Source organism: Embiotoca jacksoni, unplaced genomic scaffold (genome assembly GCF_022577435.1).
Source record: "Embiotoca jacksoni isolate LCO1_2020_lvr unplaced genomic scaffold, fEmbJac1.0.p SCAF_9, whole genome shotgun sequence".
Lineage (NCBI taxonomy): Eukaryota > Metazoa > Chordata > Actinopteri > Embiotocidae > Embiotoca > Embiotoca jacksoni.
The window spans coordinates 9,279,526-9,304,051 of record NW_027185447.1 but is presented as its reverse complement, the minus strand read 5'-3'; the positions used below and the strand labels follow the sequence as shown (position 1 = coordinate 9,304,051).

Genomic DNA, 24,526 nt, shown 5'->3' with positions numbered 1-24,526 from the left:
TCTGGAAATCCATGCTCATGGGCACGTAGCACACATACACACTCACAAAAACATACACAGTGACGCTGACTGCCATCAAACTCCCTCATGCTCCCAGCATCTTGGCCACATCTCCGTCCCTGTCTGTCCTCTTGTCTTCTCTTTTTCTCCGCCTGCCTCTCCTCCTCTCTCCCTCTCCTCCGTCCTGCGCAGCTCTGACTCACCCCCCGCTCTCCTTTTCCCATCCGAGCCGAGCTGAACCATACGACCTGGGAACATGTCCTCTAACCTGCCCTCTGGGAGCGCAGCTGGGGGCTCCGCGGCCAAAAACAAGCCCCTCTCCCCCTTCAGGAAGCGCGGCAGCCTGCAGTACACAGCCAACACAGGTAAGTGGAGGGAGTGTGGGGGTTGCAGAGGGAGACGGGGTGAGTGTGTTGATCGTGCAACAGAGAGAGGAATTCACATGAAGGGAGACCAGTGAGATTTAGTCCAGGAATGTGCATCTTTATGTAAAATCAGACTTTTCATTTTCGGTTTTTCTGGAGGATCAGCGGCAGAAAGCAGCCTTCAAAAGAAGAGTCTGAATTACTTTTTCGTTGGAAGTAGTTTGGGGAAATACAAACCTGTTGATTAGACAGGTGAGGCAGAGGATGCTCTTTGTGGACGATTTCAGCATCCATAGCCTGCAGTTTCAGATAAGTGTGTCGACTTATAGCTTTCATCCCTTAGTTTTCAGGCTTATTTTTTTTAGAAATGATACAACATGCATCAGCTCAATCCTCGTCGGTAATTTGCAGTATGCACAGTCACTGCTGTATGAAACAATTTTGATGTTGCTTAACTTGTTTTTTATCAGGAGAAAACTCATACTTTGCCTCATTACGTGCTCATCTACAAATTGGAGACTGTTTGCTTTTGGCAAAAATGCATGCTTTAAGCATTAAAATATCTTTTTTTGTTTTTGTATACTTAATGGGGTGTCTCCCATGAGAACAGAGATGTGTTGCATAGGTAAACGTGACGAGGCTGTTTTTCACTCGGCTTGATGGCAGTATTTGGCCTGGAGAGAATATGTAGGTTTGTACCTCAGGGTTTGCTCTGCCACTGAATGGGAGGATTAGCCTCCACTCAGATGTATGCACACGCTGGTCAGCCTTTCATCCACTCTACAAAGAGAGTAGAGTAATCAAATACTAGCCATTTCTGTTCAGTCAGTGCCATATCCCAGTCTAATCACATTTGATCTAAACTGCAACACATTAATTTAGTTTATAGGATTAATTGATGTACAAATGGTGATGTTCTTAAAGACCTTTGACGTCTTCATGTAATCTGTGAAAAAATATGTCTCATTCAGCACAATGTTCAGACTTTGAGGGTTATCTTTCGTTGGGCAAGAAAAGTATACAAATGGGGTGAGATCATTTCAGCCCCACTGCAGGTTCTCTCTTTCCCAGAGATGAATATTAATATCCTGAATCAAGACAGAAGGAGAAAGATGGGCGTACTTCTGACGGGAAAGCGATCCCTGATATCTTAATGTTATTTTAATTGGCAGTTTTTTAAGATATTTGAATTGCATAATGCAGCCACAACCTTTTCCTTTAAAACATATTGCGTCTTTAAAAATCTTCCAGACACAGATCACATCACCACTGGGGACTGACAGTGAAATGCTGTGACATAACAATGACTGCAAAGGTAGCCAGAGATTGATTTTTAACCGTGTAGACAAATGCAACAGCTGGAAGTCGGAGTGATTCACCAAACCCCCCAATCAGGATCTACTATGTAATCACTCCGATTTACAGCACACAGCTGACAGTGGCATTACTAAGATGGTTTCCACGCTGAGAGAAATAATTGATGAGAGGAGGCAGTATTGGCTGAGGCAGATTTCAGAGGGAGTGCAGACTGTGTTCAGTCCTGACACCTCCAGTGTTTGATTTAGAAAGTCTTTTCAGAAGAACATTTAGATAACAGCCACATTTTATGTTGTTAAAGCGTCCAGGGAACCATCTCAGTAAGCAAAGATGACATTTTGGTGACTCATCTTCTTTTATTTTTTTCAAAAGGGCGCTCACCCAATCCAGGGCAGATTGTACAGTACAGTCTGTGTAAACAGTAGTACATGCAGTGAAAGCAGGCTGCAGATAAATGATCATTTAATTGTATTAGATGGGCTTTTTGAATCATTTCCGATGCCATGGCTTCAAATGCTCAACGAATCTTAAAGTGGCTTTTGTTTCTGCTTCAGCCAGTCATAACAGGATCATTAATACAGATTGTGTGGCACTCTCCTCTCACTAGTCTGCCTAAAGATTGTTTAAATGCCCTCTTTGCATGATGGAGGAGCTTCAGTTTATTAGACCCCTAAGAATCAGTAATCCATCAGCAGGATCTAATCAGCACAAAATGAGTTTGGATCCCTCACAGTTCATCTTTCTCTAAAGGCTCTGGACCCCCAAACACATAATATACTGTCCCATCGTGGCTACAGGCAGCACTTTTCTCTGCTTATTGTGTGATGGGCTGCAGTGTAGCATTGTCCATATTTAGCACATTATTGCAGGGTTTGTGGAGTGAACCTCAGCAGAGAGCGGCAGCTGGTGAATCACTTCTCTGACTATGAAAAAGGTAGTTCTGAGATTAGAGCAACCCCCACTCAGCAGGTAGCCTAGTCTATTCCTCGTGCTGTTTTGCACTTGTCAAACCACTTGACAATAGATGTATTTGGCAGTCAGTATTTGCTTGCGGATTAATTCTAAGGTTCACCATAACAGCTGTCAGATAAATGTATGTGGATGAGAGGGTGGGTATACAGGAATAGACGTGTGAAACTACGTTTCTCCCCTGCAGAGAAGCAGAACCACAACAGGATAAAAGATTAAATACCTCCTACAATATGACCGTTTACTAAGTCAAATGGTCAATCAGGCAGTAATGTAGGCCGATGATGTACCTTTGAACACACTTTACTTCGCCCACATCTCCTTTGGTTGTATCAGGTTTTGTCATCATTACATGCCCACACATGTCACGATCTGTGTCATGAACAAATACAGTGATGACCATAGAGACACCCTGCAGTCACTCCCCAAGTAATTGCTCAAATTCTTGTTAATGACTGACCGAGGCAGCGGGACGCCCTCCCCAACACACTGATAACCTTCAGTCAGTCACTACTCGTGTGTCTACAGCTACTGTTTAGGTGTTTGTGTCTCTGCTGCTCATATGAACCAACACCCAGCCTGATAGAGGTCTCATGGACTTGTGCCCGAGGGTAGGACCACCTCTTTGTTGTGTCATTGCTCATATTTAGTGGTGTGGTGATGCAGTAGGTACACTGTCCACATACCTGATGCCAGCTGCTGTTTGTGTCACATCAACCCAATCTTGTTTGAAAGGTGCAGTGAACGCTGCTTCAGGCATATTCTTATATTACACTAAATATCTAGTGACTGAAATATATCAGTATTTTTGTCCAATAAGTCATTTTATTCAGTGGTGGAATATAACCAAAAGTCTTTCGTGCAGTTTTGAGTTCCTTTAGGTTTTTCCATTTGATGTTACTTTCTACTAAAGCTTCAATGATTACCCCATTAATCCATTGATTAATAACTTTGTAATAATAAAAACTATTATGGTTTTAACTTCTAGAAAATTAATGCTTTCTATTTTCTGTAATCTTCTATGATAGTAACGTGAATATTTTGGCGTTTTGACTGTTGGTCAGACAAAATATGACATTTGAAGCGGCCGTATAGGCTTTTAATTGAGAATGTAATTAAATAATCAGTAATGACAATAATTGTTAGGTGCAGTTTGACTTCCACTTCACAACATCTCTCCACATTTTATATTATAAACAATTGTTTTTATTATATGCCCACACATGTCAAAATAATTAAATGAAAATAATCATCACATTGATTGTCTTCATGTTATTAATGGTGCATTGCAATTATGAAAATGATCAACAGTATGTGACACAGTTACAATCGGCTCTATCAAGATTGGATGTAAAATCAATTAATGATTAGTATGTTAGTGTATCAATATTAATAATTCATTAATATAATTAGCACATATAACAATATAAAACATCTGCATAGTTTTACTTTTGTCAGTGAACTTCTGCTGCTGTTTTTTCTATTCATGAATTTAGGGTGTTTTTCAGGCCTCGAGAGTTTCATTAGGTCCTTTATCGAATGCCTCACTCCATAATGAGCTCTGTGTGATGCTTTTTTTGGCCATCTGAGGGAGCTTGGTCTGAATAAATGCAGTCAGGCTGATGAAGCAATGCTGTGTACCTTTCAGGACCTGAACAATTTTATTAGACCTCTTGGATTTGAAAACTTTGAAATCATTTAACCTTGAGAAGCAAAGTGGTAATTTAGTCATATTGACTCTGTAATGCTCTGTTTGTTTGTTTTTGTCAACAATGTGTTTGAGTCTGCAGTTTGAAAAGAGGATGTGTTTTATTAGTAGTACATGATGTCAGGACTGTTAGGATGTTTTTTTTAGGTCATTGCTTAGTTTGTATTTCCATACAGTTGTATAAATATGAAGTTGTATCTGCGTGCATATCGTATGGAGTTGTTTGAAAATTCAGGTTGGATATTTGCGGTATTAAAATTTACAAAAATGATTGTTTAAAGGCTGAGGTTGGCAGGATTAAAAAAAAAAAAATGATTGTCAACAAATGCCTTGAAAAGACCAAAACTATTTGTTCCCACTGACATTTATTGCCACATCTTGATATCTTCTTCTTATGTTTCATAGATCTCATAAACACTGTCATAAACAGAATACCCAAGTCTGTGTTTGAAAAGTTGAAGGTTTCTCGTTCAGGTTTCAGTTAACTTGAGAAAAACTACCGGTGAACTCTAGTGAGTATTGAGCAACAGAAGATAAGATAGGCAATGCAAACATGAACTATACAAAGTGGTTGATTGAGTTTAAAATGGATTAATGATGCTTATTCCCCTCCTGAAAAGCTCCTCTTGAAAGGTCAGAAGCCTTGTTTGGTGGACAACTCAGATAAATGTCCAGTTGTCTTGATCTGGAAGATCTTAATAGAAAAAAATAATTTGATGGAAACAAGTCTAACACATATTGGGGAGGAAAATTGCAGCCTGCCAAAATCTTCCTGTAATTATTAACTAAGACGCTAAGAATTTTCAGCACATTTTTTTTAAGAATCCCGTTATCCAAAGCAAATTTACATTCATTACAAAAGTATAACAAGTAAATAGTTATTCTTGCAGATAAACTTGCACTCGACAGCTTCAATGTAGGGTTTCACAAACATTTATTTTTCTGAAATCAGATCATGGAATTGCAACAGCTGTCCGTGTTTTTAACGTAATCTTTTATTCAGTCTAGTCTCAGTGCTGCTTTATTGCATTGGAAAGTATGTTCCAGAAAATGCTGCAGCCACAGTAATGGGGACAACGTGCTGGCCCTTTAATTTCATTCATGTGAGAGGAGATGGAGGCAAGGTCTTATTTATTAGACCGTCATCCCCCTCAGACTAATCCTATCCAGCACCGGGTGAGAAAAATAAGACTGTGACATCGCAAACCTTGCTGCTGAGACAGCACCATTACACACATAAACACACATACACATACACACTCACACACTCACACACACATACAAACACACACATACAGAGATGACACAAACATCCCGAACACATGGTCCCCTCAGCAAAACACAGCATGGACAATAAAGTGGACAAGACAGGGGTGCTGTTTGAGAAATTCACAGCGGGAGAATCCACATCCTCTGGTGAGGTCCGGCGTCTCCCCCCGCCTCTTTGTCCTCCTGTGGTACATTCCAGATAGATGTTAGAGGCATTTAAATGAGGAGGATCAGCTCCAGAGGCAGCTAGTGCAGCGACAGCTGGCCTGAACCAGGAGGCAGACAGAGGGGGGTCACACGCTGGGATGTGAGGGGGAGTTCATGGATCTGCTGGACCAGCTCTTTGTATGTATGACAGGGACAGAAAAAGGGAATAGAGGACATGACTGTTTGACTCTGTGAGCGTATTGCGTGTGTGTGTGTGTGTGTGTGTGTGTGTGTGTGTGTGTGTGTGTGTGTGTGTGTGTGTGTGTGTGTGTGTGTTTTTGCCAGTTTTGACATGTGACTGAGTGTTTGAAGTGTTTCTGTCTTGTTTCTCTCCTTCCCTCTCCATCCCTCCTTCCCTCTCATCGCGTTTAACCCATCTTGAAAAGACAGCAGACGCCATCCTGGGCCATTTGCTGTTTGGCACGCTCCATCTCTCTGCCAGGACAGCCTCTCTCTCCCTCTCTCTGTCTCTCTCTCTCCTCCCTCGACCCTGCTAGCTTCTGGTTAACGCAGGCTCAGAGGAGACAGGTACGCTCCACTACCCTCATCCCTTGCAAAAAGCACCAATAACCCTCTCCCCTCTAACCCTCCCCCCTTTTTCTTTCCCTCTTTCTCTCTTTCCCTCTTTCACAACCACAGCCACTCGCCCTTGCCTGTCCCTTGACGGCTTTGTGTAACAGCCCCTAGCAGTGTTGTCTTTAGTGTGCCGAGGAGAATGTGTGTCGATTGATTGCCCCACAAACCAGCTAGCTTTCTCATGTCTTTTGACGCTGGTGTAAAGGTGCAACTGTGCACAAAGAGGCAGCACGGGTCGATAAATTGTGCTACACCTGCAAGAGTGGGATCTGTTCGAAATGGCTTTAAGGGCGAGTGGGAATTCAGCCTGAATGTTTGTAGTGTTTGTTTTCTTTAGTGTTCGAGTGAGAAGGCTGACTTCAGTAAAAGAAATACATGAAAGACATTTCTACTGGAACACCAACACCTGCAGACACGCAGTCGGTGCAGCTGCAGAGACTAAACCATCTCTGGGCATAGAAGGACTTTCATAACACATCTTGAGAAATGTCCACTGTTTGATGCAGAGCCAGTGAAATATGCTGGAAGAGGAAGCATCCTTCAGATTAGCAGAGGAGGATCGAAAGACACTCTCCCTGCTTCATGCAGGTGTTTTTGTATTTTGGATAGGAAACTCACAACATGATAGTGATGTTTTGGTCATTGTGAAGTGTTTGTGTGTGACAATTTCTGATGAAACACCTGAAATATTCTGTTTAATTTTGTGATTTTATTCCTGTTTCCTGTGGGAGACAAACCTCTTTAAAATTGTAGTTGGTCAATGAATATTGATGATTTATTGAAACTGACTGACCAAAATGTATCCAGAGCAAAGAATATAGAAAACTCCCAAGTTTGGAAACCGGTTTTCAGTGACTGTTGAGATTTGTAATCTTCTTTCTCGTCATTTTTCAAAATACCTCCAAAATTAAATACAAATTTGGCCACTTTTAAACTGTTCTGTGAAGCAAAACTTCTTAAATGACGTTTAGCTTCTCACTTTGCATTTACTAAATGTTTTTTTGAAGTAAAACATTTGTTATTCCACCCAATCTTCAACTTCAAATTAACCTCCATTACTGCTTTGTTTATATTCGTCATTACACTTAATCCTGCCTTCTCAGCAGCGCTGACACATATGCGTTATGAGAACATACGGCGTTCGCTGTGACACATTTGCCAAAGAGGCTCTGAGTCACAGGGTTTTTTTGCATGCTGAAATCTGTATAGTCAGTGGAAGCAGGTAGACAGTGGTTGATGATGCATGGCTGGCTTGTTGGCAGATACAGAGAAGATGGACTTATGAGGTGAAAGAGAGTGAATGTTAGATATAAACATCGAAAATTGTAAGTTATTTATGCTGAATTTTTATTGGTCAGAGAGTCTTGGCTCTCTCTGGGAAGTTTCCTGACAAAGGTGAGAGAAAAACAAGCAGATCCACAGATGACGCTCCACAGGATGTCTCATGACCCATGAACTTTCGCCTGACTCTGGCTTGTAGGCATCAGATGACTTTCCACTTGTCATTGCATCCCCGAGGACTTTTTACGCTGCATCATCCGGTCTGAGTTAGACTGGAGTTAGGATTCACCATACTCTGTTTTGCCACTGAAAAATGCATCTTTCTGCAAGCTGATATTATCTGACCTTGTTTTGAGGCTCAGCGGCAAAATGGAGCGATGAGCTGTGGACGATTGTGCTTCGTCTTTGATTCAACATGTTTTTGTATTGAGCATCTCATAGAGCCGGTGATAGTTTAAAATCTGTTTTACTTTTGTTGTATCAGGCCCTCGTGTTGTGCTCCTCCTGCCATATATAAGATCATTAAAACCTTCAGCCGACTTGATCCTGTCGTATATGTCCAAGTGAAACATGGCTGACTTTATTTCTGAGTGGTTTGCTCTCCGACAGTGGGGGGATGAGCTATTATATAACCATAGATGCTACTGATCCAAATATAGCAGCCATTAGGGGATTAGCTCCGGGTCTGGTAGGCTTGGCTTTACTGTGGCCCAGCATGGATGTCTTTGCCACTGGTCACCTCCTGCTGTTCACACCAGTGTACACTATAATCACAACAGTTTGACATGCCCCGGACTGACAGCACAGACAACATCTTAGCTGGCCGTTACATTGCACAGACGTGCCCTTCCTATTAGCAGAGGAGCATCTGTGTGGCTTGAGCTTGACAGGAATTCAACACAGTTAGCATTACAGCATGTGTGCTCTTTTTTATTGACTGCAGTTTGCTTTGGAGGAGAGAAAAGTCAATGGATTAGTATTATTTTAATGGTATTGTTTTTGATTAATACAAATATTTTACCATACGGTCTAAATCTAACCAAGGTTTTTTTTCATGAAGTTTGAAAAAACAGATTTAAGGTTTTTACCACTTAGGCTGCAACTAACAACTATTTCCATGACAATATTTTTTCAAAGACTCAAATAATTATTTGTCTGTAAAAAGTCAGAATATGATATTTAATATATTTTCCTAATGTCCCTTCACATGTCTTGTTTTGTACCCCAAAATATTAAACTTACAATATTTTAAAGCAGACAAAAAAGCTGCTGTAACTCTGGTTAATGGAAAATGGGTCAAATTGAGCCAATTGTCAATAAATCTGGAAAAATTTACCTTTATTACTTTCTGTAAAAACACATCCAGTTGAGATAAATAAAATAGTTACTTTACATATATTAACACAGAATAAATTAAAAATAAATTTATACTTTTAGACAGTGAATTTAATTTTCACTCTTTAAATTCCTGCGGCACTTCAGCTTCTAGAACTTCTTTGCTTTCATGTTTTCCAACTATATGCTTTTATTTACTAAATTCACTATTCAGAGAAGGAACTATACCAGGTATGATACATGAAATGTCATGTATTATTTCTAATCTTAGTCACAGATTTACTCTTTTGATCTTCATTTTTTTTTCAAATATCTCACAGTGGTCAATTCTCAATAACACTTTGCGCTTCCTAATTTATTCTTATTTAGTAAAAAAAAATTACTTTTTTCTTAAAGTCCTCGTGTAAATTATGTGAGAAGAGGTGATCTCCTTGCTCATCAGTTTCTGTTATCATTTGTGTCATTTTATCTTACTCGGGCTTAAACCTCAGTGTTGGATGTAGTGTATTCAGCTATTATAGGGCAAAACATGAGCACAATTGAATATTTATACACAGTGTGAGTGTCCCTCACTAAAGTATTTCAGTCTGAGATACTGTGTGTTTCCACATCACTGCCTTTTGGAGCAGAGAAATTTGTCCTGTGTGTTGAGTGGGATGTGTTGATTGGACAGTGTTAAGTAGAAGCTGATACACGTGTGGTGAGTTGTGGGTCCAGCCAATTATTTTACCGTCATGTCTTCATAGCAACCGTTCTGTGATTTTATACATTTTAATTAAGCTTTTTTTGTTGTGAAGTCTGATCGGTCCAGTTAACCGGTCTCCTTTACTGTCCCCACAGACAGAGCAGACACACTTAGACATGCTGCGTTAAATAAATCAGACTGCATATCATAGTGTTCCCTCTTTGACCTTCTTCTGTGTGTGGTCTATAAATACTGGTGGACAACAGCCCCACTGACACTCTAGCATGCACCAGATGAAATATTCAGTAGGATGATGAATATTTCAGTGGCAGGTGCAGAGTTTCAAGGGAAAGATTAATGTCCACCTAAATATACACCCGAGGGGAAACACAGCTGTGACGACACTCTCTCTACTCACTGTTTCTGTTTCTCACCAGCGAATGCTCTCTTATTTTCCTCATCACAATGAACAACCTTCGTAACCAGCATGCACTCACAGCCGTCCTTGTCCCAAGTGTTTTTCTCAAGGACAATCCCCCCATCAGTTTTGCCTGCTCGCCTTTCCATGACAACTGGGTTTGTTTAAAACTGCAGTCTAGCGGTGGCAACAATGGGCCGTATTGGCCGGTGTATGTGCTGATGGGCTCCCCACCTGAATGGTCCATTGTGTCTCAAGGCACAAACAGTCGCTGAGCTCAAACCACCACTGCTGTCTGAGAGCAACAGCAAGCGTCTGCAGACTGTTTTCATCACTGTAAAATATAAACATAAATATTTATTTATCAGTTGACTGAGCAAGTTTAGCTCATTCATGGACATGTCTAATTTGCTTTTTTTCATGTTTGCTAAAATGATAAGACACTTTCCATTTTCATCAAAGTTTATAAGCTCATTTATTGACAATTGATAAAATCAAGGGTCGGAGCTGATTTTTGGTCTTTCCTTACTGAAATTAATTGATATGAGGAATCCCTGTCTGACTGAAGCCAGAGGATGATACAGAAGCCTAAAAGTAACAAACAGCGGCCGCTATGTAGAGGTGTTCAGCACATGTACAAAACAACCTAAAACTACGAGTCTTCATAGTGAACTGAATCACCACAGTCACAGCTCCTCTCACTGGTGACCGAGAGCTCAGCTGTGTTTCAGAGTACATTACTTCATGGTCAAAAGATCACAGCTGCCACAGAAACAATCATAATCCGATAACTCTGAGGCTGCTGAGCTAATAAAAAATATCCCCTCGGGGATTAATAAAGTAACTACCTAACCTAACCTAATAACCTCATAACAACCCAACGGTTTATCCAACAACTGATTGAATGTGCTTCTAAGATTGGGACAGAATCAGTGCTAAAACTAATGTAAATATTTAATGATGTGATTGTCTCACGATGAAAAAATGAAAAAACTCCACTGTTAATGACAATGAATCTTTGAACTGAACCAAATTATTCAAAATTACAAAGTGACTTTTAATTTACACTTTCACCGCTATAGTAAATAATCATAAATGCTAAGTGTTGTGTAACAAAAGCACAAGTAGGGTCTTTAAGTCATTAAGATACTGAGCAGTATCTGTGTAACTAACATTAGGCACCATGAGCTACTGGTCCTACCAACAAAGGTGCCTATTTTTCTTATGAACATTAACTTGTTGAAGAAGTAAAGTACTACTTCTGTTATTCAAAGTTGTACAATAGTGTTTTAATGTATTGTTATTTATTTAACTCTGAAAATAAGGCATGTGAGAATAGATTATCAGAGAACACACATTTTTCAATACTTCCTAAATCGCCGCTCTCTCCCCCTGTTTATCTGCAGTTGAGCTCCGTGGTGCCCGCCACCTCCTCACTTCCCAGCATTCCTTGCCTGGGATCCCCGTGGCCTTGAAACAATCCATTGACCTTCGTACTTCCATGGATGGGAAATACAAAGAGATTGCAGAGGTCAGTGCTCAGTAATCCTGCTGAATTATTAACATAATAAGAATTATTTTAAACGTACTTGTGGCCTTTGTACTGTGTGTGTGTGTGTGTGTGTGTGTGTGTGTGTGTGTGTGTGTGTGTGTGTGTGTGTGTGTGTGCGTGTGTGTGCGCGTGTGTGCGCGTGTGTGCGCGTGTGTGTGCGAAGGAGCTGTTCTCCCGCAGTCTGGCCGAGAGTGAGATGCGAAGCGCCCCCTATGAGTTTCCTGAGGACAGTCCCATTGAACAGCTGGAGGAGAGACGTCATCGCCTTGAGCGACAGATCAGCCAGGATGTCAAGTGAGTGAGATGAAGGAAAGAGGCAGATAGTTAATGCAGCACCACATGTGACTGTGCTTGCAGTCAGACTCTGCTGATAATCCCACAATGAGCTCAGCCTCTCTGTCCTTAGGTTTGAACCTGACATCCTCCTGCGAGCCAAACAGGAGTTCCTGAAGACTGACAGTGCCACAGATCTTGAGTGAGTCAACAGTGATCTCATGAGTAACACTGAGTCTGTAACTTAAACCACCGGAATAGTCGTTTATGATATGTTTATTGATCGATCATTAGATACATGAAGGAGCAGAGCCAATCCCCTGACCTGCAGGAGAGAGAGCCGGTCCCAGAGAAAGAGTACCAGCGAGTCTCTATTTCTGGAGAGGAGAAATGTGGGGTAAGTCATAGTGGTCACTGATAACGTAAAACAGCAAGCAAACGCAGACTTTCTTTTGTTGTATATCTCTCAGTTAAATAACACCTCTCTAACGATTACATGTCATTCCTTCTATCTTGATTCCTTTTTGTCCTGTTGTTCTTCTGTCAAGGTTCCATTCACAGATCTGTTGGATGCTGCCAAATGTGTGGTGAAAGCTCTTTTCATCAGACAGAAATATATGGGTCTGTCGATGCAGAGCTTCTGCAGGACCACTGCTCGTTACCTGCAGGAGCTGAGTGAGAGACCTCTGGACTTAGACTTCTATGAGGAGGAGTTCCCAGAGACCATATTCACTGCAGGTACACATGTACATAATATTTGCATCATCACTTTATTCCCCTTATATTCTGCATAGTAAAAACCAACAAGAAGTCCCAATTTGTGTGGAAATGTTTAGCTGAATAATCAGTAGCTCGAGTGACAGTGAAAATGATTTTTCCAATTTAAATATGCAGCACATTTTCTGATTCCAGGTTTAGAATTTTAGAGATTTTCAGCTAAATGTAATTAAAACATTTGTTTATTTACTAGCTTAAAATTTGCCTCCAAAATATACAGCATCCCTTAATTCAGACAAAAACTCCCCTGAAAAACTTTAACCGGACATACAATTAATTCAATGTGATCATAAATATTTCTGTGTATTTGCAGCTCTATTCTTAAGGACTCTATTCCAGCTCTGTTTAACTAAAATAATTGATAATACGATGTTTAATGTCATGTGCAGTTCTCTCACATTAAGACATACCCAGGCACACCTACAGATTTCACAATCCGTCTGTTACACACCCCTGAACAGGCTGTCACAACTTGTAGGCCAAAAAAAGTCAGACCTCGATTGCATGTGCGTGCCCACCTCGTTCAAAGCCGTGATACGGTGCGACTTCTGTCTCCTCTCAGATTCCACAGTGCACCCACCTGTTTCTGAAACGCACCCCTACGAGAACCAGGACCCTGCCAGCATGCCCCCTGATATGGGTTACGGCTGTAAAATGGTGGATGGTGTCATGCATGTGTACACTACGAGGAACATTATGGAAAAGTGAGATATTTATGATGAATCACTTGGTGCACGCATGCTTAATCCTCAATGTGAAAGGATGCTCGTCTGTTTTTAGACCCAGTTCACACATTTCGTTGGCAGCAAAGAAAGTCTTCTAGTTGTTATGTTGTTAACAGGAGCACAGAGCTGGACCTGCCGTATCCAGACCTGCAGGAGTACATCGCTGACATGAACGTCATGATGGCCCTCATCATCAATGGACCAGTGTGAGTTTGATTTAACAGAAACTTCTTATATTGATCTGATTTTGTTATGTGCCTTCTTTGTATTATCTGGTAGAGAGACAAAAAAAAAAAAAAAAAAAATACCAGTAAACAGTGAAGTTTATCATTTAAAACTGTAAGTGTCTGCCTTTGCCACAGAAAGTCCTTCTGCTATCGTCGTCTGCAATACCTCAGCTCCAAATTTCAGATGCACATCTTGTTAAATGAGATGAAGGAGCTGGCAGCACAGAAGAAAGTCCCACATCGAGACTTTTATAATATCCGTAAGGTGAACTTGAGAGTTTTTTCTTCTTGACCTAATCATTTTATTATTTTAATCCAGCAGAATGACACCAGTATATACATGTATATATTTACTTTTTCTGGATTATTTTATAGGTCGACACACACATTCACGCTTCATCTTGTATGAACCAGAAGCACCTTCTACGTTTTATCAAAAGGGCCATGAAGAAGTATCCTAAAGAGATTGTGCATGTGGAAAGAGCCAAGGGTCAGACACTCATGGAGGTGTTTGAGACCATGAACCTGACGGCCTTTGACCTGAGTGTCGATACCTTGGACATGCATGCCGTGAGTGACGCCCATAAAAGATAGATAAAAGGAACCACTGCCTGTGGAAATGAAAAGATACTTGTGTCCACAGTAAGAGATTGTGACACAATGTTTAAATTATTTTGCAGGACCGAAACACCTTCCATCGATTTGACAAGTTCAATGCCAAATACAATCCCATAGGCGAGTCCATCCTGAGAGAGATCTTCATCAAAACAGACAACTACATTGAGGGGAAATACTTTGGTCACATTATTAAGGTGCTCACCGAGTGCATAAACAATCACCTGCACCTCGCCCACATGGCATCTGATACCTGCAGAATGACTGTCTGAGGCTCTGGTGCCCTCTGGTGACTGTTTGTGTCTCGGCTTCTCAGGAGGTGATGGCCGACCTGGAGGAGAGCAAATACCAGAACGTGGAGCTCCGGCTGTCGATCTACGGGCGCTCCAGAGATGAGTGGGACAAACTGGCCAAGTGGGCCGTCAAACATCAGGTCTACTCCGACAATGTGCGCTGGCTTGTGCAAGTGCCACGACTCTTGTGAGTTTTCCAGGAATGGAACGTAACTAAGTGCATTTACTCAAGTACTGTACTTACATACCGTATTAAGGCTCCTGTACGTTTCCTAAACGCAGCTGTATACTTCTACTTTACTTAAAAATATGTTACTTTTTACTGCACAGTATTTGATAGACTATGATGATATTCAGAGTTGTGCATTTTAATTTCAAAAACAAAACATACGGTTTATACAATATATTGCAATCTAATGATCTACACAGTAAAATATTGAGAAGCTGTAATTTGCTACACCTGTGCATATTAATTCAGTATTAAATGTAAAAATCTTTAATACACTTGTATAGCAAGTAGTGGGTCTGTACCTATTTGGAAGGTGAGTATCATATTCATGCAAATATCATCAAAAAGGGGGGATTTTTTTTTTTTAATTATTATTGGAATTATCACTGCATAATATTATAAGAAGGAAAGGTTGTTTGTCAAAGTACTAATTAAACCATCTCTCTTTGTTCAAGTAAATTTTGTTATTTGACCCAGATAAATCGAAAGTTCCTATCAAATTTAGTGTAATGTTTTGCATCTGGTCAAATTAATTTGGTTGCAGTCTGCTTCATGCAGGGTGCTGTTGTATTAGTTATTGTATTGTACTTTTTATGTTGGAATAACCTCCCTTACTTTCTTTTTTTTTTACTTTTAATATTGGGTTTTTGCCGTTGTTTATTTTGGTGAAATTTGGAATACAGGATTTTTACCTGTTGAAAATGTTGTATTTCGTACTGGTCTAGGGACTTTCATTAAAATCAAAGATAAAAACCCTTTTTGAGGTTTACCCACTGCCCCTTCAATGAATAGTCATTTTGTAAATATTTGGCATACATAAATCAGACGAGACAAAATAAGAAACACTTCATCAACACAACTATATTTATCTCCCAACTGACTTCTTGATTTGGTTATATTCTCCCTTCAAAGTGATGTCTACCACACAAAGAAACAACTGTGCAACTTCCAAGAAATGCTGGAGAATATCTTCATGCCTCTGTTTGAGGTTACAATCGACTCCAGAAGCCACCCAGAGCTGCACCTCTTCCTTCAGCACGTACGATGTCTTTGTAAATATATGCATCGGATCAAATTCCCTGCAGTCCATCCTCAGAGGGTTTCATGGATCTGTTCTTGATCTCTCACACAGGTTGTGGGTTTTGATAGTGTGGATGACGAATCAAAACCAGAACAACATATCTTCAACCTGGACAGTCCGCTGCCAGTCAACTGGACAGAGGAGGACAACCCGCCCTATTCCTACTACCTCTACTACATGTATGCAAACATGACCGTCCTGAATCACCTGCGCAGGTACGTCAACCTTACCTCAGTTAAAGGTGCAATATGCAAGATTCCAGTCCTGTCTTGTTATATCAATTTGCACGTTAGGAGGTGATAGTGAGTCATTGTAGCATCCATTTTGTCCCTCAGTCCAACTCTCAGAGTTTCAGCAGTTTGATCAAATTTTTCATATTCTTTCCCTGTTGTTATTCGTAGTTGGTTCTTTTTTTGTAACTGTTGATTGTAAAGTTTGATTGATGCCAACAGTCTGGGATTGTATGTTTTTGGTGTTTATAGCAACAGTAAAAAAAAACAGCAGTGGGTGTTCATATATGCAGACTACTGCGGAGCCCAAACAAATCTGAAGTCACCCTCCAACGATCTGTGTGTCTTTTCGTTGCAGGCAGCGGGGGTTTCACACACTTGTCCTGCGTCCTCATTGTGGGGAGGCGGGTCCGATCCATCACCTGGTGTCTGGTTTCATGCTGTCAGAGAATATCTCCCATGGGCTGCTGCTCAGGAAGGTGCGATCTCAACACAATCACAACAGTTGTTCATTTCACATACACACAGAAGAGGTTTTCTTTCCTGGAGTGTGAAAGGAAATTTTGAATTTAAGAGACGTGCTCATCTGGCTTATTTTTGTTTGATGAAATCATACTTTAATTGTCATGTTTGTTTCTTAAAAGCTAATGTAAAATCAGGGCTACTGTACTACTGATTCTGATGCACTGCTTGTTGGTTTCTACACAACATTACACCTGGTGTTCCTCCAGGCTCCTGTGCTGCAGTATCTGTACTACTTGGCCCAGATAGGGATCGCCATGTCCCCTCTCAGCAATAACAGCCTGTTTCTCAGCTACCATCGTAACCCTCTGCCAGAGTACCTGTCCAGAGGCCTCGTGGTCTCTCTGTCCACAGATGACCCTCTGCAGTTTCACTTCACCAAGGTCAGCCAAATATTTGTATAACCCACCTTTCTTCAGTTATAAATTCACTGTAAATACAATGAAATTATTTATAAGGTTTATGGTGTAAATTTATAGCTCAACTGCTTGGGATATAACGTATTAAAATCCTTAAACTGGCAGTGTGTGTTTTAACAGTTTATTTTTTGTAGGAGCCCCTGATGGAGGAGTACAGCATTGCTGCTCAGGTGTGGAAACTGAGTTCCTGTGACATGTGTGAGCTGGCCAGAAACAGTGTGCTGATGAGTGGATTCTCTCACAAGGTATCAATTATCATTATAGCCCATTACAGATGTACAATTTTACTGTCTGCAATCATACCGTTCCCTCCTCAGTCTACAGTTTCATTTCACTCTGTCTCCTCTCCTGGATCAGGTGAAGCGCTACTGGCTTGGACCAAACTGCATCAAGGAGGGACAGGAAAGTAATGACATCAGGCGCACCAACGTTCCCGACATCCGTGTGGCATACCGGTACGAGACCATGTGTGAGGAGTTGAATCTAATCACACAGGCCATTCGCACAGATGAGCTGGAGACCATCTTGGAGGAGGGGATTCTGTGTATGGGGGCTGTGCAGGCAGAGCAGTGAGCAGGTAGCACAACACAAACAAAATTCTCACCACATTCCCCGTTTTCACATCAGGACGATGTACAGATTCTCCTACAAACATATCACGCCTATGAAAAGAGAAGAGATACGTCACGAGAAGATTATAAGAGTTAATACTGTGGCAATATGAGAGAGGACCTACAATCTGTGTACCCAAGGTGTTTGCTTCCCTTAGTCTGTTTGAGTCATCCATTGTTTGATTTGTCTTGGTGATTTTATACTGTCTCTTGATCATTCACTTTGAAAATCGTTTTATTCAGTGGTTTATGACCATTCAACTCAACATTTGTATAATGTCTATGATTCCTGTATGAAGCCTTGAATAATATTCAAATTTAAAATTTAACCTTTTGATAAAACACTTAAACTACATGCAATTACAGAAAGAAGACAATCTGGAAAAACTGGAATAATGACGTCAGTATATCTAAAATCCTGGCTACAGCTTTGACTTCTTACGAAATCATTACCTTTTTCAGCAAAATTGATTAAAGATGTGATGCAAAAACCTTGTAAAGAATATTCACGGTTGATATTTTCCACTGTAACTATCCACAGGACAGTACCTCATGTTTTATAACTTTTATTTTATTTTATTTAATGTTATTTTTTTTGCAGTCTTTACAGCGATTCAGTGGGGTTGCATGAGGGCATGTCAATATTAGTTTCTTGTGTGCAATGATGCTCCTCACTCGTAGTATGTTATTATATTAACTCCTATTTTGTGATATCATTTCTACGGAACGTCTGAACTTTGACTCTGGTACCATCTGTCCTTTCTTTCATAGCATAAATAGGCTACTTTTCTGACTAACAGTACAGTGAATGATGCATGACATGATGATCCGGTCCTTCACTTTTCACTCCTTGCGCAAGTTCATCCAGTGCCAAATCCAGGAATAAACTATTTTTTAGAGAACTGAAAGGCAACTAAACTGACCAACCCTTCTTACACTCCTGCCTTCAATTTGGGTCTTGGTATCATCAGTGGGCTGTTTGTTGCTATTCCAAAGCACTGTGTGTCCTCGCAGAGAATTGTATGTGCTGTTTGTGAAATATTATTTAATGTAATTTGTGTAAAAAAATAAATATTATTCATGTTGGAGTGCTTTTCTCTTTTCAGCTTACACAAAACTGTAGGTTACAAAAGTTACAGAGATAAAAAATATTTGGAAAAAAAACATGATTATCATTTATTTAGGGAAAAAAGGACCATTTTTGTCTCAGTGGTTGATAATCATCCAGGGCTCTGGGGAAATATGCACATGAGAATAAGATTTGAAACAAAGAGTGCTTTGTGTGGTCTGTCTATATTCAGTTCATTACCCTCTAATGCGGATCAAAGTCAGCAGGAAGTTCAACACAAAATTCATACCAATTAAAAAACCTCCATTTCAAAATTAAAGAGTTAAACCCTGGCTGCCAACCTCAAACACACATAACTGTGGTTTTTTTTTTCCTGGGTCATCTATTGTGTGATAATATACAAATTGTTGGTGAGCTTGCATGTGAAAAGAAGGCTGTTCTATTTTAATCTGCTGATGATAATCATGTTGCAGCTGAACATTCTGGAAGAAGCTTGTAATTGGACTTTGACGTGGTCAAAATGAACTCTTAATCTCTATTTCTTTTTTGTGTGGTAGCAAATATTTGCACAAAACCCCTCCTAAAAGCAAAACCGTTTTGTATGCAGGTTACAATATCCCTCTATGTAAAAGGTTTATGCAATAATCCCTGCATGAATTGTGTGTTTCTGCAGTTATCTGTCATTCGGGTTTCTCTGTCATGGAAAAGTTTAGACTTGCAGTCTCACCATGACTCTGGATAAAATGTTTTTTTTCAAACACAATACCTGGTGTCAGTCACTTGTCAGGTGATGCGGATTTATGAAAAACAGATGGCTACCAGATTAGCTTATTCATATTCACACGCCATGAAGATGTCTATGGAGGCCCGAAAATGCCACATCAAAGTAAATGAAGAAATAAGTAAATGACTCAATAAATAAATTAATATCCTAATAAATGCACCCAATGATAAGCCAATACAGTGTGCTGACTTAGTCAAGTGGGATGTAATCATATCTTTTAAAAATGTGCCTTTTGATGAAACAGTCAGCCAGATACTTCATTTAAGCACTGGGAGTGATATGCCCCACTTTGTCCACACCCAGTTTAATTGTTGTTTAACTGGTGAAAGTTCAAGTCTCTCAACAATTGCCTAACCTCGAGCCATCAGGTATGGCTGCAACTAGATCATTCTTTAAAGGTGCAATATGTACGATGTTTAGTTTTAAAACACTCAGAAAGTAATCAAAATTGTCCACATATCAGCACCCTGATGATCCATCAAGCCAATGAAAAACTTTGAATGACAGACCCCTTATTTGCATAATAAAGCAGAAATACATGACATGATGTAAAAAAATACAAAAATACATGAAAATATAAATGGGGGGAATGCAAAGTACAGAAATAAATACATCATTTAGTAAAATTGATCAATTAAAAACTTAAATGGAGATGCAAATGAGAAAATAAATAATAGGGAAATGAATACATAAGTAAATAAATACAGAAGCAAAACAGAAATAATACTCTCCAATTCTCAGTGAATTAATGTCTTATCATTCATTCATGTTTTTGTTGCGGTGCATTTAATTGCATATAAATAATTTCAGAGAGTCATTTCTTTGTTTTAGAGTTTTGCAGTGTCGGTACTCCATACAGGTCATGTCAGCACAAGTCGGAAGAACCAGAAGCAGCGCAAGTGTGACAAGGTTCGCCCCGCCCAATACCTCCGCCTCTCCCCTCTCAGGCTGCAGCTAACCACTCCGTCTCTTCTGCAGCGATCAGCGCTTCGCTTCAGTCTCCTCTTGCAACGTTTGGTCTCAGAAAGTGATTCAAAATGACGATGAAACTGGCTTACTGGGATATTCGCGGGGTAAGTTCGCCGTCTCCGTCGTTACGTGAAATAACGACCTCCTGTTGTTTGCAAGAAGCAGCTGGAGGTTCACCAGACCTCGGCCCGCCTCGCCGCCTCTCAAACTGTTAGTGTCGTCTGTAAACGTTTTCACTTTTATTGCGCAACGTTATTGTGATTCCTGAGCATATAAGAAGTGCTGTCTGCTCGGTCAAATGTGCAACACCCGGAGCGGCTTTGCGTGCACGTGCTGAAATTGTGTTGTCTCCATCAGTGACGTAACGAGTTTACAAAATTGTCCACAGAATGTGAAGAAATATCAGTTTTGATTTTATATCAAAGATGTTTATGTATTGTGCTGCGGAGATGTCTATGGGAGTTAACATGCAAACCCGCATGCACTGTTCAAAATGCAGTCGATTTATGGTGGGGTTTTTTTTCAATGGCTGTTTTTGTGCCGCTATGGTAAGAGATAAGCAAGCTATAACGTAAATTATAGGCTAAACTGATAATCATATTCTTTAGTCAAACCGCTACTGGTCAATACAGTCTAACTTTACAAGTAACTATTTAAAAAAATTTAAACTTTTTTTTAAATAATCATCACTTTTGATTGTTCTGGTTTATAATGATCTCAAGTAACTTGAGTCTAAACCTATGTTTTACCAGTTTGCATTTAATGAGACCAAGAAATTTAAAAAAAAAATACAGGAAATTAGGAGGCAAACGGCAAAGAAATTGGGGGCAAAGTACCCACATACTGCTATCTCAGCTCTAGGTTTTATTGTGCATGGACTTGAAAATATTTTGAACTCGCTCACTATCAAATATGTCAGATGTCGATATTGCACACTAGTGCACAATGTCAGGTCCTCAGGAACATACCAACCAAGTTTGAAGCAGACGGGACGAACGACTGTCAAGCTTTCGAAGGACATGCATACATACATACATACTTAGAGATTTATTGGATTATAGTATGAATTACTTAAATTTATGTGATTTCCTTTAAACAATTAAGATATGATTGCCATCTTTTAAGTTGATCAACTAATTACTGATTGGTCGGTCTAATATGTTAACATCTTAAAACTAAACTAATGTTTTAGCCCCCAAAAGTACTGCTTGTATATACAGTTTAAAAAGGTAAAACAACTGTTGAAATTATACCAAGAAATGTCAGTGCGTGACCTCCGTCCACATCGTAAACCTCAGATCTCAAACGTGTGGACATTAAACCAACCTCTCTCTCCCGTCCCTGATTGTGAACTCTTGTGCAGCTTGCCCAACCCGCTCGCCTCCTGCTGGAGTACACCGGCACCAAGTACGAGAACAAGTTTTATGTCTGCGGTGAAGGTAACTTTGCATTTCCTCTTACAGCTTTCATACGTTTAACAAAAGATCTGGCTCACTTGTGTGACCTGCATTTCTCTCACACAGCTCCAAACTACGATAAGAGCTGCTGGTTCGACGAAAAAGACAAACTGGGATTGGCCTTTCCCAACGTAAGAGAGTTTAACGTGTGATAATTTTTTGTTGAGCAGGAAAGTTTAAACCATCAACTAATATTATGATTAACATCTCACCATAGCTCCCCTACTTGGAGGATGGAGACAGGAAGATAGTGCAGAGCAATGCTATCATGAGATACATCGCTCATAAGCATAATTTGTGTAAGTATTGTGTGTTCATTCCACAGACTTTTTTTTAAAGAGATAATGTGTTTTTTATTTCCATTTTTATTAATTGACTGGCCAAGCTGATATAGCCACAGGTTTTTCTCCTTTTAAACAAAAGAAGCATAAGTATATATAAATTCCAGGCTTCAGGTGCAGCAGGTCTGTCTTTATTTCCTGAGTGGAAACTGTGATCTGATAACAGGTGGAGAGACTGAGGATGAACGGGTCCGAGTGGACATCATGGAGAACCAGGCCATGGACTTCAGAAACGGCTTCGTGAGGTTGTGCTACTCCGACTTTGTGAGTATATATAATTTAATGTAATTTTAGGCCTTTGAACCTCCTCTAATGCCGGTCTCACCTTTCTGACATCAGGATAACCTGAAGCCAGAGTACCTTAAGACGCTGGCAGGTTCACTGAAGCAACTCTCAAGTTTCTTGGGAGACAGGAAGTGGTTTGCTGGTGACAAGGTATGTAATTTCATGGTCTGTCAAACAACAACAATGAGCTTTAAAAGGTTATAAAGCCTCAGAGCTGAGAGAACTGCAGAGTTGCGCAACTCATTCTCTGGGGTTTTATCACTACGATCGAACCTGTCAACACTCTCGTTGTTCCTGGGTTTCGCCCATATGTCAAGGACATCTCCCGGTGCCTTTCCGTTTTGTTTTTTGTGAAACTCAAGTCATTTTCATGATCGTCAAACTTTATTTTAATAATCATCTTACACGGATGTACAAATTTAGTATTTTTGTCTGAAGTTGCAAGATCGTCAATGAAACGACTGCGACACACCCAAACCACACGCTACACACAATTTCAACTCATCCAGCACCACCCAGTTCAAGGGGCGTATGCACAGCTGCCCCCTGTTCAGGCAGGCAGGCCAGCTGGATGCTGCTTGAATGAGCCAGCGAACTTGGTCATTATCAAAAAGCGTTCCACCTAAAATACACACCAGCAAATTTGGGCAGAGGTGGACTGAACTGTCACCATTTACACCTACTCCTCACCAGGATGGTGGCCACGCCTTCTGTAAAGTCTGCTAGATTCAGTTTAATATGCAACAACACGCGTAAACTCAAAAGAAAATGCATACATAGACACATTTAGTGATACTATGTTAATGAGTATTTTAAATGTTGCTATTGTTTGGTACCACAGTGTTGAACTCCAGTGTGATAAATAGATGTTTATTTTATCCTAACTTAAATATAAAGAAGAATACAAACAATTCTGGTTTGTATTTTTTTTTAGGTAAAACTACTCCCTGACATTTTCAAACCTCCATGTTGACCTGTATGCTATTGGTGACGTCCTGTTTGATTGTCCATACAGTATAAAACTATTGACTATTGATTTAAAGTCTGCTCTATTTTCATTGTCATTTTTATTGCTTTTACCCTGTACATGTTGCCATAGCAAAACAAATTCCCCTTGCAGGATTAATAAAGTATCTATCTTAAGCCATTATGTTACTTTTAACTTGTAAATATGTTTCCTTCACGACAGATCACTTTCGTGGACTTCATCATGTACGAGCTGTTGGATCAGCACAGGATGTTTCAATCTACATGTCTGGATGACTTCAAGAACCTCAAAGATCTTTTGGACCGTTTTGAGGTGAGAACACTCAACTTGAACCAGCAGCACATCGTACACTGAAAGTTAGTCAGGAAATCTAAGTACTAATACTGCACCTTTTTTTTTTTCCTGTGTATGATGTATCAGTAGAGGTGCTTCTGTGTTGGTCTTGCCATGTTAATAGTGTTTTTTAATCAAATCATTTTGTATATCCTCATAGGCTCTGGAGAAGATTGCTGCCTACATGAAGTCAGACAGGTACATGAAGACTCCTGTCAACAACAAGATGGCCAAATGGGGAAACAAGAAAGAGTAAAGAACAATGTATTCATGCCTTAGAGAAATACTGGAAAGAAAAATGTTCACAAGTGCAACTGACTCGCTGAGTAGATTCAAGACTAGAAGAAAGTTGGTCTGTACTATTTGCCCTTTTACAAGCTGTAAACTAGTTGGTTAGTTAGGTTTAATGTCCTTTAACATTACATTGTTCAAAACCATTTTTAGTTTGATTTATATTTAAAAAAAAAAAAAAAAAAAATTTTTTTTTTTTTTTTTTTTTTTTACTGTTGTTACCAAGTTGTAATATGGAAACTTTAATTTGAAGCACTTATTGTTAAATTTGAAAAAAAAAAAAAAAATTTGAACAGATTAAAGTAAATCTTGAACTAACTTTGTT

General features: G+C 39.9%; 2 protein-coding genes across 8 annotated transcripts; both read left to right on the top strand.

The window, feature by feature from the left end:
* On the top strand, positions 1–18,770 carry ampd2b (adenosine monophosphate deaminase 2b). 7 transcript variants are annotated; one of them, XM_069140638.1, is made up of 19 exons: positions 5,875–5,973; positions 6,226–6,363; positions 11,537–11,661; positions 11,846–11,976; positions 12,089–12,157; positions 12,250–12,352; positions 12,504–12,693; positions 13,295–13,436; positions 13,574–13,663; positions 13,820–13,949; positions 14,060–14,254; positions 14,365–14,496; positions 14,616–14,779; positions 15,734–15,860; positions 15,954–16,117; positions 16,491–16,611; positions 16,864–17,037; positions 17,208–17,318; positions 17,431–18,770. In XM_069140638.1, exons 3-19 carry the CDS (start codon positions 11,632–11,634, stop codon positions 17,644–17,646), a joined length of 2,289 nt encoding a protein of 762 aa, XP_068996739.1. In that variant the 5' UTR covers positions 5,875–5,973; positions 6,226–6,363; positions 11,537–11,631; the 3' UTR covers positions 17,647–18,770. The 7 variants fall into 7 exon arrangements, with proteins under 7 accessions (XP_068996742.1, XP_068996743.1, XP_068996737.1 ...); XM_069140637.1 differs by having other exon boundaries at positions 5,878–5,973; positions 6,222–6,363; XM_069140636.1 differs by lacking the exons at positions 5,875–5,973; positions 6,226–6,363 and adding an exon at positions 3–365.
* A 1,694-nt stretch (positions 18,771–20,464) lies between these two features.
* LOC138193251 (glutathione S-transferase Mu 3-like) lies at positions 20,465–24,365 on the top strand. The gene is made up of 8 exons (XM_069141166.1): positions 20,465–20,610; positions 21,870–21,945; positions 22,030–22,094; positions 22,181–22,262; positions 22,471–22,568; positions 22,644–22,739; positions 23,779–23,889; positions 24,071–24,365. Exons 1-8 carry the CDS (start codon positions 20,575–20,577, stop codon positions 24,164–24,166), a joined length of 660 nt encoding a protein of 219 aa, XP_068997267.1. The 5' UTR covers positions 20,465–20,574; the 3' UTR covers positions 24,167–24,365.
* Positions 24,366–24,526: the final 161 nt, after the last annotated feature.